General features: G+C 34.6%; 1 protein-coding gene across 2 annotated transcripts in view; it reads right to left on the bottom strand.

Moving 5' to 3' along the window:
• Window positions 1-12,089, bottom strand: part of slc4a10b (solute carrier family 4 member 10b) — a 164,788-nt gene that overhangs the window by 143,145 nt on the left and 9,554 nt on the right. For both annotated transcript variants that reach the window (XM_056465939.1, XM_056465938.1), the window contains exon 2: window positions 977-1,006. In XM_056465939.1, coding sequence (XP_056321914.1) covers window positions 977-1,006 — 30 coding nt within the window. The remainder of the gene's footprint in view (window positions 1-976; window positions 1,007-12,089) is intronic.

Consider the following 12,089-nt stretch of genomic DNA (forward strand, 5'->3'; position numbering starts at 1 on the left):
ATCGTGCCGCCCCGGTTTTATAATTTTTTCCAAACCAGTTATTTCTCCAACAGTTTTTACTATGCTGATGTCTCAAGGTCTTTTCTGAATAAAATGTTGCAAAGCGGGCGTGTGGTGAGCTGTGTCATTGCACAGACGACAGATTTATAACATCTGTGACCTTTTAGCTTGGTAAGCCGAGTACAGAGAGAAACGAGGAAAAAAACTGCAGCAGCAAGAGATCAATGATATATTTTGTGACTGCAGATTAGGATAGCACTGTGTTCTCTAGTCATGCGTCTGTCTGTATTTAATATGATCAGCAATATTAATCACATTGACACGATTTGGAGAAGTGTTCTGAGACCTTTTAATGAATATCTCATTCATTCATTCATTCATTCGTTCACCACAGCCCAATGAACCACCAACTTATCCAGCATATGTTTTACACAGCAGATGCCCTTCCAGCCACAACCCAGTACTGGGAAACACCCATGCACTCACATTCACACACACACACACACACACACACACACACACGCACACGCACACACACACGCACACGCACGCACACACACACACTATGGACTCACGCAGTGTTCTACAATTCACACAGCATAAAGTCCCACATTAAAAAATACTATAGTAATTTATGGTAAATACTATAGTAAAGTACTTAAATTAATCAGTTGCTATGGAAACACAACAACTACAGCAAGATAAAAGAAAATGACCCAATACTCTAGTTTTCAACAACTATAGATATAATATAGATATAAGTTTACTAACGTGTATCACAATATTTATTACAGTTTATCAGTTCACTATAGTTAATACTACAGTATGCTGTGGTATTCTTGAACAAAGTGTTGTAAATAATATATTATATACAGTAAATTACACTTTACTATAGTAATGTTCATAAACATTACAGTATGTACTATAAACTGCTCTAGTACTTTTCATGTTTGTTTAATGAAACATTTAGACTCACCACACTTTGTCTTTCAGGAGAGGTGACCACCTGCAAAATATGAATAAAAAGATCAAATTAATTATTTAACATGATTATAAATGACTAAATTCCCTAATTTAGCATATCATTGCATTTAGCACATTCTGATTTATGTACTGTGCAAAGGAAATCCTGTTTCATTTCTTTTCTTTATTATTTCCTTTCTTTTTATATATTCTTTATTTATATATTTTTATTTTATATTTTTAATTATGTTATTTTATTTATATTTTTATTTTATTATTTATTTTTATTTATATACTTTATTTTATAATTTTTAATTTCACAAATATTTTAATTATTTTATTTTTATTTATATTTGTATTTTATTTTTTTATTTTATTTTTAATTTTAATTTAATTTAATTAATATTTTCATGTATATAATTTATTTTATTTTTCATTTTATTTATATTTTTGCTTTGTTATTATTATTTTCATCATCATTTTAAGTATATCGTTTTTATTTTTTATTTTAATTTAATATTTATTTTATAATTTTTTTATTATTTTATTTTATATTTTATTATTTTATATTTTTTATTTTATAATTTATTTATTTTTATTTTATTCATATTTTTATTTTATTTTATAATTTTTTTTTATTTTAATATATTTTTATTTTTAATATTTTATTTATATTTGTATTTTATTTTATTATTTTTTATTTTATTATTTTTAATTATATGTTTTATTTTAATTTAAGTTTTATTTTATTTTTTATTTATATATTTTATTTTATTTATATATACTTTTTATTTTATTTTTCATTTTTATTTATATTTTTACTTTGTTATTATTATTATTAATTTCATCTTCATTTTAATTATATATTTTTTATTTTTTTATTTTAATTGAATATTTATTTTTTACATTTTTTTATTATTTTATTTTATATTTTATTTTATTTTATATTTTTGTTTTATTATTTATTTATTTTTATTTTATTCATATTTTTATTTTACTATTTTTTATTTTATTTTAGTATATTTTTATTTTTATTATTTTATTTATATTTGTATTTTATTTTATTATTTTTATTTTATTATTTTTAATTATATATTTTATTTTAATAAAATTTTTTCAATTTTTATTTAATTTAATTTTATTTATATTTTTATATATTTTATTTTATTTAGAGTTACTTTTTATTTTATTTATTTCCCAAGTGCTGTTTAACAGAGCAGGGATATTTTTACAGCATTTCTGATAATGATTACTATGAATTAAGCTAATAACTTAGTTAAGCCTTTAAATGGCACTTTAAGCTGAATATTATCTTGCCAAACAACTAGTAAAATTTTATTAATTTTAGTCATTATGGCAAAATAAAGTATCTAAAAATTATTACAACAATTTCACAGGATGGCTGATAATAATGTCTTTAACTCTGTAGATTTATTTTCCAGTAATGCACAATTTTATTTAGATCCTTATTTTAATTATGTACATTACTTATCACACTATGCATACAAAATAAACACAACATTTTGGATCAACAAGAACTTCACACCTTAAAACTATTCTCTTCTCATCTCATGCTGTAAAAACGCTCAGTCACAGGTTTGCAACTGTTGGATTGACAGCAGAGCAAGTGTTGAGATCGTCAGAAAGTTGCGAAATGATGAACTTTATGCAAATGAGACACAAACATTGCTGACACCTGCTATAAAGTCCTGGAGTTTGGCTTTAAGTCACAACACAACAAACTATCCATTTGAATCAGGTTTAAAAAGGATGCCCGCAACCCAGTAATGGGAAACACCCATACACTCACATTCACACACTACGGCCAATTCAGTTCATCCAATTCCCCTATAGCGCATGTGTTTGGACTGTGGGGGAAACCGAAGCATGCGGAGGAAACCCACGCTAACACGGGGAGAACATGCAAACTCCACACAGAAATGCCAACTGACCCAGCTTGCTGTGAAGCAACAGTGCTAACCACTGAGCCACCGTACCACCTCATCTTTGATTACATAAGATATAGAAACATATAGTAAAAGCATTTTCATTTATAGTTTACATTTACAGCCTTTAAAGCTGAACGATCTCCGTCATTCCTGGAAAAACACAGTAGTTTTTCTCCTGAAAAAGCCAGGTCGTTTTTACCAGAGGAGGTGGCAGGACATCTTCCCTTCTGAACACAATAATCCTGAATATCCAAAGAGCACCAATTAGTTTTAAAACAATCTCAGAAGCCCTCCGTATACAAGCTTAATCTCAGCTAAAGGCCATTACATGAGCATCTCTGTTGAGGATTATCCAAAAACACTAGGACAACACTGAGGACATATTTTATTCTGCTACTAATACACTGAAAATGCATTGACTGAATTCATATTGAGATTACGGGCTCCAGATTAGCTCAAACAATAGCACTGATTGGCTCTCATCTTTCATTATTTTATAGGCAGAGTTTACCTGAGCGTCACATAATCACTGTGGACAGATGTAAGTCTCTGTACAGCTCACTGTTTATTGTCCATTAAGCAATAATAAGCAGCTTTGTCAGTCTGTTCAGGACTCACGCTGGGCGGAAAATGTTTTCAGTCTAATCTGAATAATAAAGCTTAGCTTTGTCTTAGCTGAGAGCTTTAAAAAAGCCATCATTATATTGTCCTGTGATACCAGACAACATGAGCTGGACATTATGACTTTCACTTTCACCAATGATTTCAATAACAAGAATATACTAATATGGTAACACTTTATAATAACTACACACTATAAATCATTTATTAAGCATTAGCAAATAGTGAATTCATTATATGTTAAGCATTAACTCTACATTAATAAGCGTTAGTAAGCAGTTTACAACTGCAGCTACAAATGCTGTATTCTTGACTTTCAAACATATTTATAATGTGCTTAATACTTGTATTTTCCTACTTTGTTAATGATTTATTTTTCATTACTAAATTAAGTATCGCATTATTTACAAACCCTTTGTATTTAAAAGTAGTTGAGGGTTTTTAGGATCATTCAGAATGAGTTAGTAAATGATTAATAAACTATTCAAATCAACGTTTACATATCTTATTATTCAGGAATATACTAATAGTTAACTAATATGTTAATAAATGCTTTATTAACTCAACTTCATCCAGTTTTGTGACCTAATCTAAAGTGAGGACTATTAATGCTTTATAAACCCCTTATAAATGACAAATAAAGGCTCAGTTAAATTCTGAACAGGAAAATTGACATTATTCATTCCTTTTCATTTAAAGATACACAAATAAAACTGTACTTCAAATTAAAAATAAATCTTTTCAACCTTATCTAAAATAAAATTACTGTACAGTTCAAACATTGCATATTATTATATTGTTAAATATTTGTAACGTTCAGGAAACACACTAGTCAGATGGATCCAATTGCAAGTAAAATTTAATGAATGACTCAGAATGCTCAGTGAGCAACCACACAATAACATCCAGTCTCGGGCGGAGGAAGTAGTTGGATCGGAGATGACTGAGAGTCCAAGAGATAAACAGATCAGGGTTCCTGACAAAACACAGAGAGACCATAAACAAGTGTAACGAACTGACAATGAAGCACGTAACAACGCTTCTTAAATAGAAGAAGCTAAGTGCCAACAGCTGGGCTGAGCCAGATCAGCTGATCCTAGTGGTGAGTCACGTGATCACAACACACAACAGAAATACAAAACAATCCCACGTGACATGACAGAAAAGCGCATGCATCATCAACCGTGACAATATTATATTGTTGTTGTTGTTTTATCCAGTTTTATGTCATATTTTGACACTCCTGTTATTTGACAATGTTTAAACTTTACAGTCATTTTATTTTTAAGAAAAGATTGCAAATATTATTGTTCATTTGATTCTGAGTCTTTAATTGTCATTTATAAGGGATTTATAAAGCATAAATAGTCCTCACTTTAGATTAGGTCACAAAATTGCATGAAGTTGAGTTAATAAAGCATTTATTAACATATTATTCAGGCATATACTCATAGTTAACTAATAAGATATATAAATGTTGATTTCAATAGTTTATTAATCATTTACTAACTCATTCTGAATGATCCTAAAAACCCTCAACTACTCTTAAACTCAACTGGTTTGTAAATAATGCGATACTTAATTTAGTAATGAAAAATAAATCATTAACTAAGTATGAAAATACAATTATTAAGCACATTATATAGGTGCTTATAAATCAAGAATACAGCATTTGTAGCTGCAGTTATAAACTGCTTACTAACGTTTATTAATGTAGAGTTAATGCTTAACTAATAATGAATTCACTAGATGCTAATGCTTAGTAAATGATTCATAGTGTGTAGTTATTATAAAGTGTTACCAATAATATTATAAGAATGAAAACGACTGCACTTTCTGTGAAGGTTAAAAAGAGCACACCTCAGCCCATCAATTCTCACAACTTTTTACAGAGGGGCTGTTGAGAGTGTTCTCACTAATGGCATCTCCCTTTGGTATGAGAATAGTAGTGTATCTGACAAGAACACCATTAAGAGGATCATGAAGTCAGCTGAAAGGTCTGTTGGAGTCAAGATGACATCTATCGAGGGACTTTATCAACGACGTTGTCTGTCTAAGGCAAATGGCATTTTAAGGGATCCAACTCACCCTGGCCATAGCCTGCTCAGGCTTATGCCATCAGGCAGGCGTTACAGAAGCCTGAGGAGCAAATCAGTGCGGTTTCGTGATCGTTTTTATCCTGTCATGATAACACTTTTGAATAATACCATTTCTTAAACACTATGTCACGGTTTATGGATCTGTGTGTTCCTCCTGTATGTTATGTGTCATGCCATGTGTGTTGTTGTGTGCGATGGTGTGTGTTCGTTTACCTTCTTGTGTTGACAGCGTGCTATAGAATCAGCTGATGTCATCAGCTGACTTTATCATCCTCCAGCTGAACCTTTTTTGGCTGACTATATATTTCCCCTGTGTTTTGTTCTGGTTATCAGTCCGTTGTTTGTTCTTGTTCCTGTCTGTTGTTCCCCAGTCTTTTTCGCTGTCCTTTTATGTCTTGGTCGTGGTCTGTGACTCTCTTTTATTTTGTTCATTCGTGTGTCCAGTTTATTAAATACTTGCATTTGGATCCTCTCTGTCTAAGTGGTGTGACACACTGTTGATAGCTAGTGTAAAATAATAAATCAATAAACTGTTAAACTTGCATAAATGATCAATATTACAACTAGTATAACAAATGGTGAAATAGGCAAGGCAAGGCAAGTTTATTTCTATAGCACATTTCATACACAGTGGCAATTCAAAGTGCTTTACACAAACAGGAATAAAAGAAACTATAAGAAAAATAAAAACAAATAATAAAAATGGTTAAAAAAATAAAATAAATAAGCATAAAAACAGATAAAATGTGTTATAAAAGAATGAAAAAGAAGAGAAAAACATAGGAAATAGGTATTTTAGTATTAAGTTACTCTCTGTAGAATTTGTTTTAAATCAGGTTATATCTTATATAACTATATTTTTTTATTTTTATGAAATTATAAAAGCTTGTTTATCATGTTAGGATTTTACAGTGTTTGTATAGTGATGGTTTTTATGTTCTTGTTGGGTCTGTTGCAATGTAATTTCGTTACAATTTTATTGTGATGTTTTGAATGACAAAATAAAGGAAACTGAACTGAATAATAATATTTATTTATTCATTCCTTCATTTTCTTTTCGGCTTAGTCCCTTTATTAATCCGGGGTCACCACAGCAGAATGAACCACCAACTTATCCAGCACGTTTCACGCAGCAGATGCCTTCCCAGCCGGAACCATCTGGGAAACATCTACACACACTCACCCATACACTAAGGACAATTTAGCCTACCCAATTCACCTGTAGCGCATGTGTTTGGACTGTGGGGGAAACCGGAGCACCCTGAGGAAACCCACATTAACGCAGGAAGAACATGCACACAGAAACGCCAACTGACCCAGCCGAGGCTCGAACCAGTGACCTTTTTGCTGTGAGGCGACAGCACTACCTACTGCGACACTGCGTCACATAATAATAATAATAAAATAAGACAACAAAATACTATTACTGCTACTACTCTCTACTAGCCGGGCTTCCAGCTAATTCTATCAAACCTCTTCAGCTGCTTCAGAACGCAGCAGCACGAGTGGTCTTTGATGAACCCAAAAGAGCACATGTCACTCCGCTACTCACCCGTTTGCACTGGCTGCCAGTTGCTGCTTGCATCAAATTCAAAGCTCTGATGTTTGCTTACAAAGCGACCTCTGGCTTTGCTCCTTCTTATCTGCTCTCACTTCTGCAGATTTATGTGCCCTCCAGAAACTTGCGTTCTGTGAATGAACGTCGCCTCGTGGTTCCATCCCTAAGAGGGAAGAAATCACTTTCCCGAACTCTCACATTCAATCTGCCCAGTTGGTGGAATGAACTCCCTAACTACATCAGAACAGCAGAGTCACTTGCTGTCTTCAAGAAACGACTAAAAACTCAACTATTTAGTCTCCACTTTCCCTCCTAATCTGCAACTGCCTCTCTGGCTATACCACTAACTGTACTCTCTCTCAAAAAAATGATGCGAATGATGCGATTCGTGCAAATTAAGTGCTGCAAATTGAGCGCTTTGTGCATTTGCAAATCGCTCGAGTTGGAAAATCTGACCTGCAGCGGACATTCACGTAGTGGTGTGATTATGACATAGTGCCTATTGTTGGCGTCCTGTGGGGAAATCCTCTTGCAGAGACTGAACAACAGCTCACAAAACTGAGCTGGGCTCAGTTGGAAGCACTGCTGAAAGCCTCCATCATCCAGGTATAGTTTCTGGAGGAGTTGATGGACTCACAGAGCTGGGTGCACCTCTGAAATTATCAAGTGGACTCAGACATGGCGCCGAATGAATCTACGCAGTTTTTCACCCTTCCTAAAGCACATAAAGCACAGCTACTATCTCAGTAAAATCCATGTTAGCTATTTAGGTAGAGTCACCGGGCAGACAGAAACCCTGCCCCTGACCTGAATCCACATCTATTGTGACGAATTTGACGTGCAAATGAAGCTAATTTGAAGCTATTAAACTCAGAATGTTCATGTGTCTGTTTATACGCGAATATCGCTATATAGTTGGGCATGCCGCATCTGATGTTAGCATAACAATTTCATCTTTTTAGTTAAAGTATTTTAGCCTTTTAATGGAGCCATCACTGAAACATATTAGAATTATATAAAAGTTTTACAGTTTTTTTCTCCCCCAAATATCAAATGTAAAAATGTAAACAAGAAATAAAATAAAATAAATGTAAAATAATAATAATAATAATAATAATAATTATTATTATTAAACTTTATTTTTTATATAATTATAATTATACTATTTTTTGCAATTAAAAAAATAACAAAAAATAATAAGCCACCATCAAAAAATTAATACACCAGCAACAAAAAAAATTACGTTTTCAACCCAGGCTCATTCTGAAAACGTACCCTTATCTGAAGAGCGCCAAATACGTCCCAGGAGCCACTTTTTTTTTTGCAGTTTTTGTTTTCATGAATCCACTAGAGGCCGCTGTGTACGCTTTTTGAGATCTCAAATTTCTCTCGAGAGTGCCATTCTCGCCTGCTGTTCTCATGTAAATCCACCAGAGGGTGCTGTTGACTGACTGACCGATCGATTCACCCTCCTCCTTCCCTAAACCCAACCAACAGTGTTTTCAAAAGCAATCCAGAAAAAGTAAGCCCTTGTCTGATTTTTAACACGTTTTCTGACTTTACCACATTCTCACCCTGTTATTTACCTTGTTTATTTTATTTTTTGGCTTCTGTTTTTGTCCTGCTTTCTGGATCCGTTCTTCACCGGACTCGTCGTGGTCAACTCCTCTCTGCGTCTCAAGTCACATGGTGAGCTACTGGACAAACTGGTAACAGCGGGAAAGCCGTTCATACTGATGTAAGCTGTCAGCTGGTAGCGCGAAAAGGAATGGCGTCATACCGCCCTGTAGCGTTTGTTTCAAAAACGAAATGCAGCCATATGTACTTCTGGTTACATAATTTGCAATCTCCAGAAATGTATAAAGGGCTACGTTTTCAGAATGAGCCTATATGTTGGAAGTTTTAGCAATGAGCTCATCACAGTCTGTATAAATGTTTTTTTTAATAAATAAATAGATCCTGAAATCAGAACGGCGTCACTGACCCGTAATTCACACGTGTTGAAAATAAGGTGACACCACCTCCCACAAACCACAGATACCTCAGATAATCCTCATTAAACGTGTGCTAAAGTGCTTTAAACCACAAACTGTTTAAGGGTCACTCGAAAGCTGCTTTCCTGCCAACATCGATGAATAATGAAAAGAGTCCTTCTGAAGAGATTACACTTGTTTACTTGAATGACCAAACATACTGGAGTTTCTGTTGCAGCTCTGAAAAAGCAGCAAAACAAAAATAAAAGGGTCACAGGGTTTGGTATAAAGGGACTTTGAATCCAGTGTTGATTGTTTTCCATCTCTACGTCTAAAATCTTAAAGGTTTACATTAAATCTTGCTCCAAATTGTTAGCAATATACACTCACCGGCCACTTTATTAGGTACACCTTACTAGTACCGGGTTGGACCCTCATTTGCCAGAACTGCCTTAATCCTTCATGGCATCAATTAAACAAGGTACTGGAAAAACTCCTCAGAGATTCTGCTCCATATTGACATGATAGCATCACACAGTTGCTGCAGATTTGTCGGCTGCACATCCATGATGCGAATGTTTTTGTATCAAATATTAGCATCAAAAAATAATGTTTGGAAATGTAAACAGATTTTTCAATACTGGCAAGATGCAGAAAAACATGGAAGGAATCGACTTTAAACTTTGCTTTGCATGAAACTACTAATGGCCTAAGACTTTTGCACAGTATATATTTAGGACCATGTGATATTTCAGTCTTTATTTTTTAATAAATGTGCAAAAATGTCAACAATTCTGTGTATGACTGTGAATATGGGGTGCTATGTGTACATGAATGAGGACAAAATGAACTTAAATGATTTTAGCAATTGGCTGCAATATAACAAAGAGTGAAAAATTTAAGGGGGTCTTATACAGTATATACACTCACCGGCCACTTTTTTAGGTACACCGGTCCAACTGCTCGTTAACACAAATTCCTAATCAGTCAATCACATGGCAGCAACTCAATGCATTTAGGCATGTAGACATGGTCAAGACGATCTGCTGCAGTTCAAACCGAGTATTAGAATGGGGAAGAAAGGGGATTTAAGTGACTTTGAATGTGGCATGGTTGTTGGTGCCAGACAGGTTGGTCTGAGTATTTCAGAAACTGCTGATCTACTGGGATTTTCACGCATAACCATCTCTAGTGTTTACAGAGAATGGTCCAAAAAAGAAAAACTATCCAATGAGCGGCAGTTCTGTGGGTGCAAATGCCTTGTTGATGCCAGAGGTCAGAGGAGAATGGCCAGACTGGTTCTAGCTGATAGAAAGGCAACAGTAACTCAAATAACCACTCGTTACAACCGAGGTCTGCAGAAGAGCATCTCTGAACACACAACACGTCCAACCTTGAGGCAGATGGGCTACAGCAGCAGAAGACCACACCGGGTGTCACTCCTGTCAGCTAAGAACAGGAAACTGAGGCTACAATTTACACAGGTTCACCAAAATCGGATAATTGAAGGTTGGAAAAATGTTGCCTGGTCTGATGTGTCTTGATTTCTGCTGCAACATTCGGATGGTCAGGAGGTCAGAATTTGGCATCAACATTATGAAAGCATGGATCCATTCTGTCTTACATCAACAGTTCAGGCTGGTGGTGGTGGTGTAATGGTGTGGGGGATATATTCTTGACACACTTTGGGCACGTTAGTACCAATTGAGCATCGTGTCAACACCACAGCTTACCTGAGTATTGTTGCTGACCATGTCCATACCTTTATGATCACAGTGTACTCATCTTCTGATGGCTACTTCCAGCAGGATAATGCACCATGTCATAAAGCGTGAATCATCTCAGATTGGTTTCTTGAACATGACAATGAGTTTACTGTACTCAAATGGCCTCCACAGTCACCATATCTCAATCCAATAGAGCTCCTTTGGGATGTGGTGGAAAGGGATATTCGCATCGTGGATGTGCACCCGACAAATCTGCAGCAACTGTGTGATGCTATTATGTCAATAGGGACCAAATTCTCTGAGAAATATTTCCAGTACCTTGTTGAATCTATGCCACGAAGGATTAAGGCAGTGCTGAAGGCAAAAGGGGGTCCAACCCGGTACTGGTAAGGTTTGCCTAATAAAGTGGCCGGTAAGTGTAGATATTTTAACAGGAGAAAAAAGAAAGAAACTGCAGGGTTCCACACAAATCCTTCATGTTGTCCCAACACAAATCAATTAAGTTAACTTAAATTAACCTGCACTGAACATAAAACAAATCTTAGGAACAGTGTTTCAGCTTATTTTAAATAAGTAGTTTGAACAAGCAGCAAAACAACTTTTGAGTGTAGGTTTTGGACAAGCGAAGCCTAAGCAAATGATGACAGAATTTTCCTTTTGGGTGATTAATATTGACAGCCTAAAGAATGCATTTAAAGGAATAGCTTTAAATGCATTTCTGCAGTTTTTTAAGTCACACTTGCATGAGGTCATTTAAAGCTATAGCTAAACAATGTCACATATGCTCAAATATACCTTTACTAATGTATTCTCAATCCCTATAACTGCTCTCAGAAACAAACCACAGCCAGGTCTAGACTGCATATCATTCATCATGTCCAATAAAACTCCCCTGTATCTGGACGAGTGAAAATAAGATAAAATCAGACCTGTCTGAGACTCTCGAGCCTGCATGAGCCACAGCACAGCTTCATGACCAGCATCTGGCCTGTGAATATGAAGCTTGCACGATTTATTGACCCAGAAACTGCAGAGGAATAATGTTATAATGCTCTACGCCCATATGTCCCATTTCCATCTAAGATGCAGTGATCTCACAGCTCTTTATCCAGACTGACCAACAGGAAAAATACTCAAAGCTATTTTACTGAACATCTATGGTAATCAACTAGACTAGTATGGGCTTATATTAATGGATA

Source organism: Danio aesculapii, chromosome 9 (assembly GCF_903798145.1).
Source record: "Danio aesculapii chromosome 9, fDanAes4.1, whole genome shotgun sequence".
NCBI classification, from domain to species: Eukaryota; Metazoa; Chordata; class Actinopteri; order Cypriniformes; family Danionidae; genus Danio; species Danio aesculapii.